Source organism: Saccopteryx bilineata, chromosome 9 (assembly GCF_036850765.1).
Source record: "Saccopteryx bilineata isolate mSacBil1 chromosome 9, mSacBil1_pri_phased_curated, whole genome shotgun sequence".
Taxonomy (NCBI): Eukaryota; Metazoa; Chordata; class Mammalia; order Chiroptera; family Emballonuridae; genus Saccopteryx; species Saccopteryx bilineata.
The window spans coordinates 91,931,144-91,953,007 of record NC_089498.1 but is presented as its reverse complement, the minus strand read 5'-3'; the positions used below and the strand labels follow the sequence as shown (position 1 = coordinate 91,953,007).

Sequence of the window (21,864 nt, the reverse complement as noted above, 5' to 3'; positions counted from 1 at the left end):
TTATTTTTTTTTTCTTGTTTGTTTATTTTTGTGGCATTTTGGGTCCTCCCAACCCAAGGTCTCCATTGTATTTAGTCTTCGCTCCACTTAATACAACAGATTTTTACTTATTATTTTTATTTTTTCTTCTTTATTATTCTTTTTTGGTCCTTTTTTCTGGTTCCCTCTTATCCCTCTCATTATATCTCTTAGTCGACCATCACTTACAAGCAAATCATCTTATGCTTGTCTAAGATTTTCTTCCTTTTTTTTTTTTTTTTTTTTTTTTGCATTTGGTAGGTCCCTACTCCCTTTTTTTTTGCCCCTTGAACCCTTCACCCCAAATCAGGCCCTCCATTATAGGCACGATATTTCCCTGAGGAGGGGAGAGGAGGGAAAGAGAAGAGAGAAAAAAAGGGGGAAATAATAAATTATTACTGTTTTTTTTTGTGGGGTGTTTTACCTTTTTTTTTTTTTTTTTTTACTTTTTACCCTTTATTAATTCTAATTAGTGCTATCAATAAGACCACCCTCAGATGCCGATAAGAAAGAGGAAATAGAATATTATGGATACAAAAGAAAGAGAGGTAACACAAATAGATGTGGAAAAATCTATGGAGAAAAGACTTAACATATTGGAAGCCTTGGAGCTAAATGACAGAGAATTTAAAATAGAAATCTTAAAAATACTAAGAGATATACAAGAAAACATAGAAAGGCAACATAGGGAGATCAGAAAACAACTCAATGAACACAAAGAATATATTACCAAGGAAATTGAAACTATAAAAACAAATCAAACAGAAATGAAAAACTCAATTCACGAGCTGAAAAACGAGGTAACAAGCTTAGCTAACAGAACAGCCCAGATTGAAGATAGGATTAGTGAAATAGAAGACAAACAACTTGAGGCACAACAGAGAGAAGAAGAAAGAGACTCAAAAATAATAAAAAACGAGAAAGCCTTACAGGAATTGTCTGACTCCATCAGAAAGAATAGCATAAGAATAATAGGTATATCAGAGGGAGCAGAGAAAGAAAATGGAATGGAGAATATACTCAAACAAATAATAGACGAGAACTTCCCAAGCCTGTGGAAGGAACTAAAGCCTCAAATTCAAGAAGCAAACAGAACACCCAGTTTTCTTAACCCCAACAAACCCACTCCAAGTCACATCATAATAAAGATGACACAAACCAATGACAAAGAAAAAATTCTCAAGGCAGCCAGGGAAAAGAAGAGTACAACATATAAAGGAAGGCCTATTAGATTATCATCAGATTTCTCAGCAGAAACTCTACAAGCTAGAAGAGAGTGGACCCCAATATTTAAAGCCCTGAAAGAGAGGAACTTTCAGCCAAGAATACTATACCCATCAAAGCTATCCTTCAAGTATGAAGGAGATATAAAAACATTCACAAATACAGAAAAGATGAGAGAATTTATCAACAGAAAGCCCCCACTCCAGGAAATACTAAGGGGGGTTTTCCAACCAGATTCAAAGAACAAAAGAAAACAACACCACAAGTAACAGCTCCACCAAGAACACAATAAAACCAAACTTAAACTGTGACAACAAAGGAAAAAAAGGGGGGAGAGGATGGAGATTAACAGTAGCAAAGGATGATGAAGTGCAGAAATACTTATAAGATAGGGTACTACAATGAATATGGTAGGTACCCTTTTCATTACTTAATGGTAACCACCCTTAAAAAAACCACCACCACAAAAACACTTGACTTAAAAAAGGTAGCAACAGAGGAAAGAAGTATGGAACACAAACAAACAAAAACAAATGATAGAAAAACAAAAGAGAAGAATCAAACTAGATACAAAACTAACAGAAAGCAATTTATAAAATGGCAGTAGGGAACCCACAAGTGTCAATAATTACACTAAATGTAAATGGATTAAACTTACCAATAAAAAGACACAGAGTAGCAGAATGGATTAAAAAAGAAAATCCAACTATATGCTGCCTACAAGAAACACATCTAAGCAACAAGGATAAAAACAAATTCAAAGTGAAAGGCTGGAAAACAATACTCCAAGCAAACAACACCCAAAAAAAAAGCAGGCGTAGCAATACTCATATCTAATAATGCTGACTACAAGACAGAAAAAGTACTCAGAGACAAAAATGGTCATTTCATAATGATTAAGGGGAAGTTGAATCAAGAAGACATAACAATCCTTAATATATATGCACCAAACCAAGGAGCACCAAAATATATAAGACAGCTACTTATTGACCTTAAAACAAAAACTAACAAAAATACAATCATACTTGGAGACCTCAATACACTGCTGACGGCTCTAGATCGGTCATCCAAACAGAGAATCAATAAAGATATAGTGGCCTTAAACGAAATACTAGAACACCTGGAATGATAGACATCTACAGGACACTTCATCCCAAAGCGACAGAGTACACATTTTTCTCTAGTGTACATGGAACATTCTCAAGAATTGACCATATGTTGGGCCACAAAGACAATATCAGCAAATTTAGAAAAATTGAAATTGTACCAAGCATATTTTCTGATCATAAAGCCTTGAAACTAGAATTCAACTGCAAAAAAGAGGGGGAAAAACCCACAAAAATGTGGAAACTAAACAACATACTTCTAAAAAATGAATGGGTCAAAGAAGAAATAAGCGCAGAAATCAAAAGATATATACAGACAAATGAAAATGAAAATACGACATATCAGAATCTCTGGGATGCAGCAAAAGCAGTAATAAGAGGAAAGTTCATATCACTTCAGGCCTATATGAACAAACAAGAGAGAGCCGAAGTAAACCACTTAACTTCACACCTTAAGGAACTAGAAAATGAAGAACAAAGACAACCCAAAACCAGCCGAAGAAAGGAGATAATAAACATCAGAGCAGAAATAAATGAAATAGAGAACAGAAAAACTATAGAAAAAATTAATAAAACAAGGAGCTGGTTCTTTGAAAAGATCAACAAAATTGACAAACCCTTGGCAAGACTCACCAAGGAAAAAAGACACAGGACTCAAATAAATAAAATCCAAAATGAAAGAGGAGAGATCACCACACACATCATAGATATACAAAGAATTATTGTAGAATACTATGAAAAATTATATGCCACCAAATACAACAATCTAGAAGAAATGGATAAATTCCTAGAACAATACAACCTTCCTAGACTGAGTCATGAAGAAGCAGAAAGCCTAAACAGACCAATCAGCAGGGAGGAAATAGAAAAAACTATTAAAAATCTCCCCAAAAATAAAAGTCCAGGCCCAGACGGTTATACTAGTGAATTCTATCAAACATTCAAAGAAGACTTGGTTCCTATTCTACTCAAAGTCTTCCAAAAAATTGAAGAAGAAGCAATACTTCCAAACACATTTTATGAGGCCAACATAACCCTCATACCAAAACCTGGCAAGGATGGCACAAAGAAAGAAAACTACAGACCAATATCTCTAATGAATACAGATGCTAAAATACTAAACAAAATACTGGCAAACCGAATACAACAACATATTTAAAAAATAATACATCATGATCAAGTGGGATTCATCCCAGAATCTCAAGGATGGTTCAACATACGCAAAACGGTTAACGTAATACACCATATCAACAAAACAAAGAACAAAAACCACATGATCTTATCAATAGATGCAGAAAAGGCTTTTGATAAAATACAACACAATTTTATGTTTAAGACTCTCAACAAAATGGGTATAGAAGGAAAATATCTCAACATGATAAAGGCCATATATGATAAACCATCAGCCAACATCCTATTAAACGGCATAAAACTGAGGACTTTCTACCTTAAATCAGGAACAAGACAGGGTTGTCTACTCTCTCCACTCTTATTCAACGTGGTGCTAGAAGTTCTGGCCAGAGCAATCAGACAAGACAAAGAAATAAAAGGCATCCATATCGGAAAAGAAGAAGTAAAGCTATCACTTTTTGCTGATGATATGATCCTATACATTGAAAACCCGAAGGACTCCACAAAAAGATTATTAGAAACAATAAACCAATACAGTAAGGTCGCAGGATACAAAATTAACATAGAAAAGTCCATAGCCTTTCTATATGCCAACAATGAAATATTAGAAAACGAACTCAAAAAAATAATCCCCTTCACGATTGCAACAAAAAAAATAAAATACCTAGGAATAAACATAACAAAGAACGTAAAGGACCTATATAATGAAAATTACAAAGCATTGTTAAGGGAAATCGAAAAAGATACAATGAGATGGAAAAATATTCCTTGTTCTTGGATAGGAAGAATAAATATAATCAAAATGGCCATATTACCCAAAGCAATATACAAATTTAATGCAATTCCCATCAAAATCCCTATGAGATTTTTTAAAGAAATGGAACAAAAAATCATCAGATTTATATGGAACTATAAAAAACCCCGAATAGCCAAAACAATCCTAAGGAAAAAGAATGAAGCTGGGGGCATTACAATACCTGACTTTAAACTATATTATAGGGCCAGGATAATCAAAACAGCATGGTATTGGCAAAAAAATAGACACTCAGACCAATGGAACAGAATAGAAAGCCCAGAAATAAAACCACATATATATGGTCAAATAATCTTTGATTAGGGGCCAACAACACACAATGGAAAAAAGAAAGCCTCTTCAACAAATGGTGTTGGGAAAACTGGAAAGCCACATGCAAAAGAATGAAACTCGACTACAGCCTGTCCCCGTGTACTAAAATTAATTCAAAATGGATCAAAGACCTAAATATAAGACCTGAAACAATAAAGTACATAGAAGAAAACATAGGTACTAAAATCATGGACCTGGGTTTTAAAGAACATTTTATGAACTTGACTCCAATGGCAAGAGAAGTGAAGGCAAAGATAAATGAATGGGACTACATCAGAATTAAAAGTTTTTCTCAGCAAGAGAAACTGATATCAAAATAAACAGACAGCCAACTATATGGGAACTGATATTTTCAAACGACAGCTCAGATAAGGGCCTAATATCCAAAATTTACAAAGAACTCATAAAACTCAACAACAAACAAACAAACAATCCAATAAAAAAATGGGAAGAGGACATGAACAGACACTTCTCCCAGGAAGAGATACAAATGGCCAACAGATATATGAAAAGATGCTCAGCTTCATTAGTTATTAGAGAAATGCAAATCAAAACTACAATGAGATACCACCTCACTCCTGTTAGATTAGCTATTATCAACAAGACGGGTAATAGCAAATGTTGGAGAGGCTGTGGAGAAAAAGGAACCCTCATTCACTGTTGGTGGGACTGTAAAGTAGTACAACCATTATGGAGGAAAGTATGGTGGTTCCTCAAAAAACTGCAAATAGAACTACCTTATGACCCAGCAATCCCTCTACTGGGTATATACCCCAAAACCTCAGAAACATTGATACGTGAAGACACATGTAGCCCCATGTTCATTGCAGCACTGTTCACAGTGGCCAAGACATGGAAACAACCAAAAAGCCCTTCAATAAAAGACTGGATAAAGAAGATGTGGCACATATACACTATGGAATACTACTCAGCCATAAGAAATGATGACATCAGATCATTTACAGCAAAATGGTGGGATCTTGATAACATTATAAGGAGTGAAATAAGTAAATCAGAAAAAAACAAGAACTACATGATTCCATACATTGGTGGAACATAAAAATGAGACTAAGAGACATGGACAAGAGTGTGGTGGTTACCAAGGGTGGGGGGGGAGGGAGGACATGGGAGGGAGGGAGGGAGAGAGTTAGGGGGAGGGGGAGGGGCACAGAGAACTAGATAGAGGGTGACGGAGGACAATCTGACTTTGGGCGAGGGGTTTGCAACATAATTTGATGACAAAATAACCTAGACATGTTTTCTTTGAATATATGTACCCTGATTTATTAATGTCATCCCATTACCATTAATAAAAATTTATTAAAAAAAAAAAAAAGAAAGTGAGAGAGAAGAAGACTGTGAAAACATGGGCCGGGAGGCATGAGACATGGGCATCAGAATACTGCAGTTTGAGATCACAGAAGCTAACGTCAGAGAAAGGGATTTATTAGACATTAATCCGAGATGTATAAATCCTTTGGGAGCTGGAGAATCAACTTGAGAAATGGACAGTAGTGGTTGTTACAGGGCCTAAAAAGCAAAAGGCACAAGGATCACCTTCAAATATACATACATGGTCAGGACAACTTCACCATGCTGGGACTAAAAGTCACCATTGTCATGCAGGACCTTGTCACTGTGACTAGTTCTGAGAAGTCCATCCATTCTAACCATCACTTAGTCTTTTCATGACACACTCAAGATTAGATCAAAACCAGGCAGGGGCATTGGCAGGCTGCGCCTGGGTCACATGGCTATGTGTGACTCCCTGCAGGGACAGATCAAATCTGTTCCTCATGACATCCAAAGAGTGCAATGGTGAGGGTTGCTACAAAATAAGAAAGGGCTGGACGTTGACAGCCCCAAAACAAGTTTTGTTCCACTACACAGATGAGGGGAAGGGCAGGCGTCATTTTGAGCATAGGGAGCACGTGAGTGCTTGTCACCTTGGAGAAAAGAACCAGTGAGAGGGGTGGGATTAAAGATGCTGACTGATGGAGGGGAATGGTTGGAAGAGCAGGCAGAGGCCGTGTGCCCACAGGAAGCGGTCTGCCCGCTGCAGGGGCACAGGGGGAACCTTCGCCTCATCGAGAGGTCTGAGTTTGGGAGAGAAGATGCCTGGAAACTTTTTGTTCTCTCCATCTGTTCCCATCCCTGCCTTTCCGCAACAAGCAGGTGTTTTCAGAAGGGAGAAGATTTGGATTTTCAATAATTGCAAAACTAATCAAAGTAATGATTCATCATTTTCTAAAATCTGACTCTCGGGGAAGGGAAATCATTTCAGACCTCCTTCCCTGTTGGACCCACGTGAGGACAGGCATTCCTGTTTGAGCCTGGGCAGGTCAATGCCAGCTGCAGTCTGGGTCCCCCTGTCCCTGTTTCAGGGACAGGGTGACAGCTCCTTGGCACCACAGTACATCATGCTGCCAGGGCCCAGAAACCCACTAATGAGGTCATGTTTCTCTCTGTCCTCTCAGCCTCTGACTGTCAGTTGTAGAACTCAGCAAGGGACGTCACCTGGCCCAGGGCGCCAGGCCTTGTGGGCTGGGCTCCTTCCTGCCACCCACACAGCTCCTTGAGCAAAGCCCATACACTCACAGCAGGGCCAGTCCCACTGCTGGTTCCACACACTCTCTAACAGGAGCCTTCCCTTCTGAGAAACCTACAGTGAGACTTCATAGTGAAATAAAATCTTTACTTGAATGCTGTCCAGTTAAAGGTGAAATCCCGACCGTGGTCCAAGCTGAGCGCAGATTCTGAGGTGAGTAGTGTTTACCTGAACCCAGCGTTTACAGCAGCTTAAAAATGAGGCCTGCAAACCCCACAGAATCCTTATGTGGCACACACTGCTCAGCTGCTCGGAGTCCCCAAACCCCGCTGCAAGGAATGGGGTCCAGCACTGGCGGTCATCTCTTTTAGGGTCAGCCTCAACTTTCAAACCAACTTTATGCTCTTCTTGGGTGGCCTCCAGCCAACAATGATACAATGCAGTGAGAGCCAAGATCATGCTTTTCCCAAACCAGTCACTGTACATGGGTCTAACAACCTCTTACCCAAGCCAGACCCCTCTTTTGGGCCATCTGCTTTGAAGTATCTGGTAGACTAGCCAAGACATTGTCACATCCGCACAGCTCCCTGACATGCCCCTCCCACCTTACTCCTGCATCTAGCTCTTTCCTGATCAGTGGTCAACCCCTTAGAAAGCTCCCATTTCAGCATCCGCTACCAGGGAGCCAGTGGGCACATCTCCCTGTCATTCATTTGGCACACGGTAAGCGTGACCTGTTCAGTGGCCTGGACACGAGCTATTGAGAAGTTAAGTGTGCTGTGTGACGAGTGCTACAATGGAGACTGGGGCAAAAGGTTATAGTATCTAAACCAACTCAGTACCCCCAAGCCACCTCCCCCCAAACTAGGACTAGAATCTAGAAAACATGCCTGGGGCTACAGCTCATAAGTCAGCAATGCCTGTGTACTGTGGTCCGAACCCTCTTTTTGGCCTGGCATTTCTTTGTCCTTCTGACTCTCTGCCCAGGATCCTGGAACACCAAATACCCGAAAAAGTAGGAGTCCAAGGTTCCAGACCCCTTCTAGGGGCCTGGACTACATATGAGAAGCTGGACCACCACAGAAATGTGTGGACAAAGCTAAAATAAAATGCAAAGCATCTGGAAGGGACATGAGGCTAAAGGACAAAGACAGACTTAGGCCTAAGGCAAGAAGACTGAGGACAGGAGAGGGGCCACGCCCTCCGGAGCACAGCAGCTGGGACGTGCCCAAAGGCAGAACTGAGGGGATGCTGAGAGTGCCAGCCAGGCAAGGCCACCAAAGGTGGCAGAAAGGTTCACCTCTGATGAATTCCACACAATTTTACAATTTAAAAACTCTGGAAAGAATATTCTAAATTCAGCATGCTACCTGTTTTGTTTATAGTTTATATGTAAATTATGGGTGATAATATTTAAATTATGGGTTCATTTCTAAATTATGGGCTAATTATGGGTAATTTAAATTTTATATATTTAAATTATAGGTGAGGTCTTAATCAGGTCTGGCAGGAAGCCTTTTCGAAGGTTCCGTGGCCTTGAACATGGGTGACAAGGAGATATTGAAGATGCCAAACTCTAACCATGGGGCACTGAGCGGGGAGGTGCTGCTGAAACAGGGGCCAGGTGGGTGCATCCAAGTCTGGTAGGTGAAGAAGGGTGGGCAGACTGTTCACCCAGAGGAAAGGTCAGTTGTACTAACAAAGAACCAACCTGCTGCAGGCTCAGGACAGTGGGAAAGGGGCCATCTCTGTGTCCCTACTACTAAGTGAGACCTGTCTCTACTCTCCCTGCTCTCAGCTTCCTGCAGGCAAAAGAGTAGGACAGTCCCTTCAAATCAACACTAAAGTGGGAGGCCACGTGCTTAACGGATACCCTTGCCCTGCACCTGCCTCACTCTGCCCACCCTCCCAGCAACTGCAGAAGGATATGGGGGGAGGGGCTTCCAGAGTTCTGTAGAGCAATGTTTGTAAATTTCAGAAAAGATGGGGCTCTAATATCCCTGCCAGCCTGACCTCACAGATCCCTTCATGCAAAGAATTACTGGGAACATGGTCTGAGGACAGAAAGGAGGAAGGACCTTCTTTGTCCTGTCCCTGTCCCCTACCGTTCTCGAGTGCAGTCTGGCTGGGCTGCTGACCTTTTCCATCTTTACTTCTGGGTTTAAGCCCGGAGCCTCCGTAGTTCTGTCGAGTCCCAGGGCCGATCCCGGGCAAAGCAAGAGGAGTGACTTAATGTCACTAGGGGAAACAGCTGCACAGAAAAAGCTCTTGGGGGTGATTTCTTAACCAAAACAAGTGTGAATGAACCCAAACTAAGTCTTCAGGGCATTTTTCTGCCTTTGACTTGGAGAAAACTGTCCAAGCTGCATTATTCACAGGTTTGCTACACGATTGCTCAAGACCTTGTCATTAGTGGCCACAGGACCTCACCCTGTGACCCTAATGTCCACGTGAGATTTTCCAGCATTATGTCCTTCCCACTGCTGGGTAGCCTTTGTCTCAGCCTGACCTGGCCTCACACCGTCCTGAAAGGAAAAGAAGTACAATTTTGTCATTCGGTGGAGTGTATTGGATCTGCCTTTTATGGGGCTCCTGGCCAGAGCCCACCCTGGGGCTCAGGGCTGGGAGGTAAAAAAGGACTTTGGGCTATCTAAGAGGTGTTAGGCAGATGAGAACTCTGGAGAAGTGCTTAGTAGCTGTTTCTGGTGGTAGAATCAGCACAGTTTCACAGATATTGCTCAGTATGATCAGGCTTCTGTAGCTGAAAACAGTGTGGAAAAGGGCTTTCCATAGAGAGGGACATGCACATGCAAAGGCACAGAGGCACATAGGACCAGGAGCTCTGCATTAATATGGTTGTATGTAGCATTAGCAGGAGCTAGGTTGCAAAGGAGGCAGCAACAGTACTGTGAAAGGCCTGGGATGTAATGCCAAGATACTTATCCAGGCCCTGGCCAGTTGACTTAGTGAATAGAGTGCTGTCCTGGGTTCAATCCCTAGTGAGGGCACACATGAGAAGTGACTGTCTGCTTCTCTTCCCCTCCCTCTCCCCCTTCTCTCTCTATCCCTCTCCTCCAGCCAGTGGCTCAGCTGTTTTGAGCATTGTTCCTTAATGCTGAGGATAACTTGGTTGATTCGAGCATCAGCCTCAGACAGGGGTTGCCAGGTGGATCCTGGTCAGGGCACATGCGGAAGTCTGTCTATCTCCCCCCTCTCTCCTCCTGGCTCTCAAGCCAGGAACTGCTCACCAAAAAAAAAAAAAAAAAAAAAAAAGAAAGAAAGAAAAAAAAATGATACCTATGCAAACCTTCTGAGGATTGGGTGAGGGCCCAAGTAAGTGGCCTGATGCTGAGTAAGACAGCTTTGTCTCCATGGACTCGGCTCTCTCCCTTCAACCTGGTCACTTGACCCATCACATCCTGGTGACTCCTTAACTAAGGTGACCAACTTTTTTACAATGAAAAGGAGGACAAAAATAAATTGAAGAAAACAATATCGTAAATAAAAGAAACATTTTATTCATTGCAACAATAATATACTATAATATGATAAGTACATAATTAAAACATTTGTCATATTTTATATTGTAATTATGCTTAAATGCCTATTAACTTTTAGTAATAATTGTAAGAGAAAAGTACTCATTTAGATACAAATACATCTCATCACATGCAATGGATCAACTCTGCATCGATTGAATACAGATATTTACAGATTAGTCTTCCAATATCAAAAAGGAAGATATGTAGGCGGACACTGTTTGAGGGAGGATGGAACTTACAAAAGAAGGACTGTCCTCCCTAAAGGAGGACGATTGGTCACCTTACTTTAGCCTCTCCTATCCTCCCCTGCTCTCCATTGTCCAGACCCTGTCATCTCCCCAAGAACCCTACCCAGCCTCTGGACACGCTTCCTCTCCAGCTGTTAGAGTTGCTCTCCTATCAATATCACATTTGGGATCAGTGGACATAGGGGTAACTGTAAGGATTAGGGAAGGACCACGGGTATTCAAAGCAGAGGTTGTTCAAATCTTTTGTCTTTCAACTAAGAGGATCTCACAGTCCCCAGGCCCGGAAAGCCAAGCCCTGAGCTCAAATGCCTCACAGGGCACATAGGTCATTTTCAGAAGCATAAAGTTCTCACCATCCAGCATATTCATTGAGGGCTCTCAAGTCAGGAACTGCTCACAAGAAATGGCTGGAATTCGGGTAATTTAGAGAGATTGGCATCATAGAAAAGCAAGACCTGGAGACCAGCCCTGGGTTCAGATACCAGCTCCAACACTATTGTGTGACCCTGGGCAAGTTATTCAACCTCTCTTGTGCCTAACTTTCCTCATCTGGAAAGCCACAATAACACCTCAAGCAATTTAAGAATTAAATGAGACATAAATACAGAACATCAGCTTCAATGCTGGATACATAGCATGTACCTAATAAATGATAGTGATTACTATTTCTTGGGCAATTTTTAGGGTCCTGGGGTCAAACCAACCCCCCTCCCCCACCCAAAGCCCCATTATACAGTCTTTAGCATCATATTAGTATTAAACAAACGCCACGTTTAGCAGAGATTTGCTATTCAGTGGACAGTGTGCAGGTCCTGACCTGGGTGCTTCACACTCTTTCTTACTCCATTTACCTTAGTAAGGCAGCAGAGAAAGTGAACATCTCTAGCAAGCATCTCGCTGATGGTCCAGTCCTCTGAGGAATTGCACACTGCAAGGCTACGGGATCTCTCCAAGACACGCCTGTCTTTCAGTTAAAACTGGGAGCTCCTAAACCTCTTCCTGGGCCCTTGTGGCAGGAGACATTGGGCACTACAGGTCCCCTTGGAGGGGCCCTGACAGAGTCCTTGGCCTGCCCTATAGGGATCTCAGCCGACCTCTCAACAAGAATGCTCTCCCTCCCTCGCCCTCTCATCTTCCCAGCCTCCAACCTTGCCAGGGCGGGACAGACGCTCAGGCGATTTCCCTGCAGCCGCTGGGTGTCTCTGGATCAGCCCAGCGAGCCCTCACAGCGCAGAGGGTAGATCCGAGCCCGGGAACCGCCCCCCCTCCCCTCCCCTCTACCCCACCCCCCCCACCCCCCCCCACCCCCCCACCCCCCCCACCCCCCCCACCCCCCCACCCCCCCCCCCCCCCCACCCCCCCCACCCCCCCACCCCCCCACCCCCCCCCCGCCGCCGCTAGGACGGATCGTCCAGTCCTCCTTGCGGACCCGCCCGCTTGGTGTGGGAGGAGAGTCAGTGAGTCCGTGGGACTCAACTCCTAGACCCACAGCTTCGCGTGCGCCCTGGCCGGGAGGAGGGACAGTCAGGCTGCCCCGCCCTGGCCCAGGGATTGATTAGCAGAGATTGCTGAACCTCTTAGTGGTTTGCTTGGATGAGAATTATTCTGGGATAGACAAATAATGCATTAATGCTTATGTAGTCCCACGCAAGCCAGCGGTCCGGAACCAGGAGATAGAACCCAGGGAGCCTTGCTGGTGACGCCAGAGGCCATTAGGGTCTTTGTAAGGCCTGAGGGGCAACTGGTCAAGAGGAGGAGAAAGGGGAAGTGGATGACAGCATGATCGGCTCAGCGACTCTGGCCACGTGGCTGCAGGAACATGCTGAGCCCAAAGATCAGGCAAGCCAGGAGGGGTAAGTCCAACTTAGAGGGACGGATCTGGGCACAGAGTGCGGGAGCTTCTCAGTGAGTGTGTGGACACTTAGCCGGCTGCTTCATGGCGGGCAGATGGGCCAGGCATTGTGGAGGCATCTAGGTGAAGAGGAGTTAGCATCCTGGGGTCAGGGGGTTCAGACCTGAGCCTGCAAAGGGGCAATGGCTGTCTTAGTGCCCCAGTGAGTATGCAGGCTTCACCCCACGTTCTGTGTTTTACTGAGTCCCTGAGTTGCTCAAAGCGACCAGGTGGCAACTTTAGAGAAACTTTGTTCCTTTCCTAAAAACAAAATAAATGCTCAATTCTCAAGACTTGTCCCAACAGCCAAAATTAAAGTAGCCCTCATGAGAGAGGCTCTGCCTGGCTTCTGGAGACAACTGGGTCTAAGTGAGGATCCTCATTCAGCAGCCTGGGGGCTACTCTGCAGAGCCTGCAGGAGTGGCCAAGGCTGGGCTGCAGGAAGCAATTCCCCAGGGAGCTGGGCAGGGAAGGGCACACCCCTGGAGAACAGCCAGGAGGCTGTGGGGCTTGGAGGAGAAGGTGCCTGTGGGCAGGATGGGGCTTGGGGGCAGAGCCAGAGGCAGTAAGAGATGTGTAATCCGAGGGTCTGGCTGGAGTGATCCTGCAGAACTGGGCCAGTGCCTTGACACCCTGTGAACCTGCAAGGTATCCTGGAGACTGGGTCAAGTCCCAGAACTAGAGACAGCATCTTTCTGGACAGCCACTTCTTTGCTAGGGCAAATGTCATGTTAGATGAGAACATCTGTCTCTTTAGAACATGGAATGTGCCTTTTCAGGTGGCCAGTGTTTAGCCTCCTTGTGAGTGAAGAGCATGAGGGTGGTTTGGAGGTGGGTGGAGCATCTGCTTGGGGTGCTGGGAAACAGAGTGAATCCCACCTTGTGTGTATGGCAGGGACCCTCCAGTCCCTGGGAATGCACAAGCAGCACACTCATCTCATTAGCATGTCGCAGGCACCTGGGTGGGGGAAGGGGCTTCAGGATGTAGTCAGAGCCACCAGGACCCCCACCCATGGGGTTCTCAGGATAGAGTATAACCTGTTGTTCCCAGTGGGTAGAGGAGGGCTGTGCATGGCTCTGCTGAAGGATGAGGCACAGTCTGGTGGCAACCCAATGGTTGGGCCAGGCCAGGCTCTCTGCAAGGAGTGAGCTTAGGTCTGCCCTCCTATTTCTGTCTAACATACTAGCCACTGGCTACATGTGGTTGTCAGCACTTGACATGTGACTAGTCCAAATTAAGAAAAATACACAGTAGATTTTGATAACTTGGCAGAAAAAAAAATGCAAAATATCTCATTAATAATGATATTATATTGATTACATGCTAAAATGAGGGTCTTTTGGCTATATTGGGTTCAATCAAATGTATTGTTAAAATTGTATTTACCTGTTTTTCTTTTACTTTCTTTTACTTTAATTACCAGAATGGCATATGTGGCTCTCATTCTATTTCTGTTGGAAGGTGCTAGTCTAGAAAGACATCAGTTCTTCAGGGAAGGGCTCTCAGGAAGTCCGGTTTTGAAAATTCAAAATTTTTATAAGCAATGTTTTAAGTCAGTGGTTTACAACTGGGCATAAATTTTCTCCCTGGGGACTTTTGGCATTGTCTGGGACTTTCTTGGTTGTTACTGGCATCTAGTGGGTAGAGGCCAAGTAACCCTTCCACAATGTAGGCAGGCCCCACGACAGAGAATGATTTGATCCAAAATGTCAGCAGTGATAATGTTGAGAAACCCTGTACTAGATTATATTATATGATAATGTATATTAAAAGATGAAATGTATGTTGTATTCATCAGAAATTAATAACAGTCACTTACCCTCAAAACAGTATGATCATAAACTGCAACAAGATGCATTCTAAGAGCATAGACCACAAATGAAGTATCTAGAGGGAGTAAGTGCTCCTTGAGCTGTAAGCTGTAGAATGATGGGCAGCTAACTAGGCTAAGGGTGATGGAGGGAGGATGCCTGGTTCTAGGCCGGAACAGCATGGGCAAGTGCCATGGGAGGCAAGGGGCTCCCGGGGCCAGGAGGCTGGAGCTCGAGCAGGAATGGGCAGCGTAAACAGCATGAGACTGGACACCTGGTCAAGGCTGGGAGCACATAGGGCCAGGCTTACAGCTTGTTAAGGAGCAACTCTTTCTAGGACATTCCAGGAGAAATATAGACCAAAATGATATATATGTGCTTTGAAAAATTTGGGCTCTGGTAGAGAACTTGCACCAAAATTCCTCCCTCATTGAACTTTTTAGAAATTGAGCAGCATGAGTGTTGTAAACACAGGAAGACATAGTATGCACAAACCCCAGGGCCCAGGACCAGACACTGTGTCCAGACTGCTCCCGATATGCTTCCAGACTATACCAGTATGCGGATACACGCAGTTGTGTGATAAAGACAGGGTCACTTCCTGGGATAGTTCATAAAATCGGCCCCAGTCAGCTACCTCAGAAGCTCCTGGGGTCTCACCAAAGGTTCTGCAGATAGGGACTTCCCAGGTAATGTGGTTGTTAGTTTTCTGGCAATTCCCCATCTACACCAACCCTGAATCGGCTCACAATGGCTGCTATCACCTTGAAAGTTGTCCTCATGTCTCTTTCCCAGGGAGGAGGAGTTGCCAGGATTGAGAACCTCCCAGAGAGAGCCCTGCTCTCACTTACCTGCATGTAGAATTAAGTTTGGTCAACTGGTTCTCTCCTGGCTGAGTTCAACTTCCAAGAAGTAGTTAGAGGTGTGTGTGTGTGTGTGTGCGCGCGCACACACACACACACACACACACACTACTAATTCAAAAGAGTAGGGAGGCATCCAAACCAACTAGAAATGGCTGAAAATGGGCCAGTAAATTCAAATAATGTGTATCACACAATTCAAATTAATTTCAGGAAAGTGGTCCAGGTTGGTTAATACCATCTCAAACCAGTCATTAATGCTAGAGATGATTCGAGCTTTCCATTGTATCCTTAGAACCAGTGCAGGCTCGTCCTAGCTAGTCATGGTTCGCTGAAGCCAGGCCAGACCCTTTGGAACCAGGTGTGGCTGTCCTTGTCCACTCAGCTCCAGCCTGGCTCTGAGGGTCCCTTCCAGGGAGCTCTTCCTGACGCCGTGATCTCGCAAGCTCTTCCGCCACTGAGCCCACTGCCCCATTTCCAGAGTGGAAGTGGAAGAAATACCTCACCACTGCCCCTACCAATCTTCCCAGGAGACAAATGAATACATTCATTAAAACTCAATGAATGTGTTCCTTGTACAGTGAAGCAAGTCACCAATCTGTGTGCTCTATGACACTCTAAAAGTTGCAATTCGTTTTTCAGGATATAAAATGAAAACATCAGATAAGTGCCCTCTCTCCTGGGAGTGAAGGGTGTAGTCTCCCAAAGGAAGGGCAGTGAGGCCCCAGGCTACAGGCTCTGCCTATTGCCACAATTTGCAGTGTTATAGCCTAGATAGTCCCTCCTCTGCTTGTTCAGTCCCTGGGGCATCTGGCTCATCCCTCTCTCTCCAGGTAGTAGTCAGAACAGAGTCTCGGAATACCTGACCCTGATGCTACCCTAGCCAGCTAGGATTGAAATCCCAGTCTCACCAGGCTTGTTTCTTCAAAGATTTGTATATTCCCCCAAAATTGACAGAGGCCTTTGCTGTGCTATTAGCCCCACCCAGAATAAAGGTTTATTGCTCTGGCCTCACCTTGCTCCACATGGTGAGGTGTGGGAGGCAGCCCTGTTGCTTTACCTCCCGAAAAGCTATTGACTCTGCCTGTGTCACTCATCCTCTAGTCACCATTCTCCCCCAGCCATTGTCATCTCTGATTTGGACTATGACAGTAGAACCTGTCAGCCAATCCACCCCATCTGTCTATTCCAAAGCCAGAGCCATCTTCTCAAATATAAATCCAGCCAGGCCCCTACCTCCCACCCCAACTGGAAATCCAAAGCTCTTACCATGGCCCACAAGGGCCCTCTTCCAGTCTAGCCAATGACCAAATCTCCAACCTCCTCTCTCTCCCAGCTACAGACATACTGGCCTTCCTGTTACTCAGCTGTTGCACAGGCCTCCTTAACACACACACACACACACACACACACACACGATATTCTTTTACTTGGATTTACCCTCTCAGTTCAGCTGTCACCAGCCAAAGAAGTCGTCCCACACACCTCAGTCTAAGCCGGATCCCTGCTCCCTGCTTTTCTTTTCTTCACATCGTTTACCTCGGATGAATTATAGCTGTGGGTTTACCTGGTGAATATGTCCCTCCTTTGGACTGTGACCTCCATAAGGGCAGGGACCATTTCTGCTTTTGAATGTTATTATACTTCAATGCCAGGCACTTGGTGGGAATTCAATACATGTATTTTGAATGAATTAGTGAATTAAGGAATTAATGAAGCACTGTCTCTGCCCTAATGGGTCCAGGTACTTCGGAAAGTAGATCCCTCCCTTGCTGACTTAAATATTACAAATATTTTCCTAATTTGTTGCTTGCCTTTTAGTGTGCTTTCTTTCTGCTGATAAACATAAGTTTTTTATTTTTATGTCTTCAATTTATTAATATTTTCTTTTTGAGTTTCTGCCTTTGTTTAAAGCATTTCAAAGTTGGTCTTTGCTATTAAGGAGGCCCCTTTGTTGGACTGATGAGCAGAGCGATAGCAGGCTTGGCTCTCTTCTTTGCAGCAGTGTCAACGTCTTATAAGCATTGGTTGATGCACAGAGCCTGGTCAATACTTTGGGACTAGAAAGAGAAAGTTCTATGAGTGAGAGAAAGTACTTTTGGTGGCCTATGGTTCTTGGTTTTCCCATAAGAAAGTGAACTTTTATTGTGTGCTGCCCTCCGTGCTCCAGAAATTTTCATTGTACTTATTTAACTCTCATAACTATGCTATGATGAGGTATCAGTATTCCCATTTTAACAGGTATGGAAGGAGAATCATGGATGCCCTGCCAACAGGTAGTGGAATTCATGTTCATGTCTTTATTGCACTGAGGCCTCTAATCCCTCTCCCTCTCGCTCTCCCAGCACAGGGAGATGCACAATATCCAAAGACCCCTGCCCAAAGCCCTGCATGTCTCCTGGGCAGCCGTAGGTTCTCTGAGCAATAAGATGCAGTTCTGTCTTTGAGAAGATGCCTACCTCATATAAACACATAGAGATTAGATTTAGATTGCTGTTGAAATATTTAAGGTTGAATTATTAACATGTAGCCAAAAACCAAGCAAATTGAAACAACAAACCCATTACAAACCTTAAGGAGAGTAAAAAGCGATGCATGAAAGAAAAAAATTATTATAGTACACTACATAGCTCAACTGGAGCTAGCCATTGCACAGTACTAATAATGCAAATTCTGTGTATTGATCAGACCAAAATCACAGCATAACCATATTGGGAAGATACTGGGGTGCTTCTGTGTGGTAGGGACAGGAGAGTGGAAGAAATAAAATCTTCACCTTCCATAGTGAGAAGTCAGCGGCTAATTTTTAAAAGGGAGAATCAAGGCATAATATGGCACATAAACAGACACATGGGTCAATGAAACAGAATAGAGAGCTCAGAAATAAACCCATGCGATTAATTTATGACAAAGGAGTCAAGAATGTACAACAGGGAAAGGATAGATGGTGTTGAGAAAGCTGGACAGCCACATTCAAAAGAGTGAAGCTGGATGCCTGTCTTATACCCCATACAAAAATCAACTCAGAGTAGATTGAGGACTTGGATGTAAGACCTTAAACTATACAACTCTTAGAAGAACATATAGACAATAAGCTCTTTGACATCAGCCTTGGTGATGATTTTTTTTTTTTTTGCAATTGACCAAAAAGCAAAGGCAACAAATGCAAAAATAAACAGGTGGGACTACATCCAACTAAAAACTTACACAGCAAAGAAAATAATCAACAAAATGAAAAGACAGCCTTATGGAATGGGGGGAAATTTTGCAAAATATATATCTGATAGAAGACTAATATCCAAAATATATAAAGAACTCCTACAATTCAATGACCACTCCCCTCCCCAAAAAAGTCAATTTAAAAATGGAGAGAGGAAGTGAATAGACATTTTTTTGAAGAATACATACAAATGGCTAACAGGTACGTGAAAAGTTGCTCAACATCACTAATCATCAGGGAAATGCAAATCAACACCATATGAGCTATTACCTCACACCTGTTAGAATGGCTATTATTAAGAAGAGAAGAGACAACAAATGTTGATGAGGGTATGGGAAAATGAACCCTTGTGCACTGCTGGTGGGAATATAGATTGGTGAAACCACTATGGAAAACAGTATGGAAGGTCCTCAAAAAATGCCTGACCAGGTGGTGGTGCAGTGAATAGAGCTTCAGACTGGGACCCAGGTTCAAAACCTCAAGGTTGCTGGCTTGAGTGTGGGCTCACCAACTTGAGCACAAATTTGCTGGCTTAAGCATGGGATCATAGACATGACCCCCTGGTTGCTGGCTTGAGTAAGAGGTCACTCGGTCTGCTGTAGCCCTCCAGTTAAGGCACATATAAGAAAGCAATCAATGAACAACTAAGGAGCCACAACAAAGAATTGATGCTTCTCATCTCTCTCCTTTTCTGTCTGTTCCTATCTGTTCCTCTTTCTCTCCCTCTCTCTCTCTCTCTCTCTCTCTCTCTGTCACATAAAAAACAAACAAAAAAGAAAACAAAAGTTCTCAAAAATTAGAAAAGGAATTCTCATATGATCCAACAATCTTATGTCTGGTTCTACAGCCAAAGTAAATGACAAGACATCAAAGAGATATCTGCACTCCCATGTTCATTGCAGCATTATTCACAATAGCAAAGACCTGGAATAACCTATATGTCTATCAGTGGGTGAGTGAAAAAAGAAGATATGGAATATATTATATAATATATATACTATATATGTGTATAACATTATATTACATATATATAATACATATGTGTATATAACATATATATTATATAGAATATATTATATATAGTATATATAATATATTATATGTATTCTATATTATATACAGTCAACCCTTAAATAACATGGCGAGGTTTGGGGCAGTGACCCAGTGCAGTCAAAAATTTGTGTATAATTTCTGACTTTCCAAAAACTTAACTACTAATATCCAGAATGTTGACTAGAAACCTTGCCTATAAACAATGAATGCACACATATTTTTTATGTTATATATGTTGTGTGCTATATTTTTATAATAAAATAAGCCAGAAAAAAATAATAACGTTAGGCCCTGGCCGGTTGGCTCAGCGGTAGAGCGTCGGCCTAGCGTGCGGAGGACCCGGGTTCGATTCCCGGCCAGGGCACATAGGAGAAGCGCCCATTTGCTTCTCCACCCCTCCGCCGCGCTTTCCTCTCTGTCTCTCTCTTCCCCTCCCGCAGCCAAGGCTCCATTGGAGCAAAGATGGCCCGGGCACTGGGCATGGCTCTGTGGCCTCTGCCTCAGGCGCTAGAGTGGCTCTGGTCGCAATATGGCGACGCCCAGGATGGGCAGAGCATCGCCCCCTGGGGGGCAGAGCACCGCCCCTGGTGGGCGTGCCGGGTGGATCCCGGTCGGGCGCATGCGGGAGTCTGTCTGACTGTCTCTCCCTGTTTCCAGCTTCAGAAAAATGAAAAAAAAAAAATAATAATAACGTTATTTAAAAAATCATAAGGAAGAGGACACATTTACAATATTGTATATATTTATTTTAAAAAATCTGCATATATCTGGACCCATGCAGTTCAAACCTGTGTTGATCAAGGATCAACTGAATGTAATGAAATATATATATATATATTTTGTAATGAAATACATATATTTATATTTGTATTTATATGTACAATGAAATATCACTCAACTATGAGGAAGAAGGAACTCTGTCATTTGTGACAACATGGATGGACCTTGGGGGCATCATGCTCAGTAAAATAAGCCTGACAGAGAAAGACAAAGACAGTTCTTGGAGGGGAACCCAGGGCCTGGGCCAGAGCTCAGCGAGGGACTGGGGCCTGTTAGACAGGAGCCTGTTGTGAAGAAGGAAGACCAGAGGAGACATACCTGGTGGTTCCCTTAGTCCAGGCCAGACCCTGGTGCCGCTGCTCAAAGGTGACACCTTTCTCGAGGGCACTGGTCCCCAAGCCTGGACACCCTCCACCACTGGCCAGGCCTTCCACCTCACATAGATAACTGAGCTCTGTCCTCTTTTCCCTTCCAGAAGTTGGCTCAGAACTGGAATGAAATTGCAGATGTGCTCAGATGAGCAAAATGTCTAGGATGAGTTCTAAGGACCTAACCAGACGAAATACACATTTCTGATTTGGAGATCTTTGAACAACAGTGGCCTCAAAGTATACTGTAGCCTGATTTTTTAGGAATACTGTTTATTCTAGGGTTTTCATTGCTCACTTCCAATGTTTTTCTTATTTTCTTAATGAAGGTATAATTTATGTAGGGTAAAATGCATGAATCATAGGCATTCGGTTCAATAGGCACCACCCGGCCAAGATGGAGAGCATCTCCTCTAACCCCAGAGATTCCCCTCCCAGCTCTCCCCAGTCCCCCCTCACAGCCATGCTCACACTCTTCTGATTTTTTACCATTGAGTAGCATATACCTGTTCCTGAATTCCATGTAAGTGTAAGGAGGACTCTCCCCTTACAAACACATTGAAGACTCTCACTGCCAACATTCTTTAGGGAAGGCAGGGAAGTGAGAAGACAGCTGGTGAGTGGTTAGGAGTGCTGGACAGGTACTGGGCCTCCCATTCCCACATACACGCCCCACTGTCATCCTGTACCATCACTGTGAGACAAGGGAGGAGGTGGAGGCAGAATAAATCAAATGCTCAAAATCACACCTCTAATAAGATCTGGAGCAGTTTAAACACAGTTCTCTGAGGTCTGAGCAACCTTTCTCCCCAAATATAGCTCTGTCTAGAGGCCAGGGGAGGCCAGGTGGTGTCACCAAGCAGGTTAGGCCCCCGCAATGTGAGATGTCTGATTCCTCACAAGCACCTCTCTCCATGGGCAAGTATTCACGACG

At 43.6% G+C, this 21,864-nt stretch overlaps 1 protein-coding gene across 3 annotated transcripts in view; it reads left to right on the top strand.

The window, feature by feature from the left end:
• Window positions 1-21,864, top strand: part of ARHGAP22 (Rho GTPase activating protein 22) — a 206,553-nt gene that overhangs the window by 28,181 nt on the left and 156,508 nt on the right. The window contains exon 1 of one of the 3 annotated variants that reach the window (XM_066243428.1): window positions 12,695-12,796. The exons of the other annotated variants lie outside the window; for them this stretch is intronic. Within the exon in view, the coding sequence (XP_066099525.1) occupies window positions 12,763-12,796 (34 nt within the window). The 5' untranslated portion in view covers window positions 12,695-12,762. Of the gene's footprint in view, window positions 1-12,694; window positions 12,797-21,864 lie in introns of those variants that run through there. 3 annotated transcript variants of the gene reach the window in all.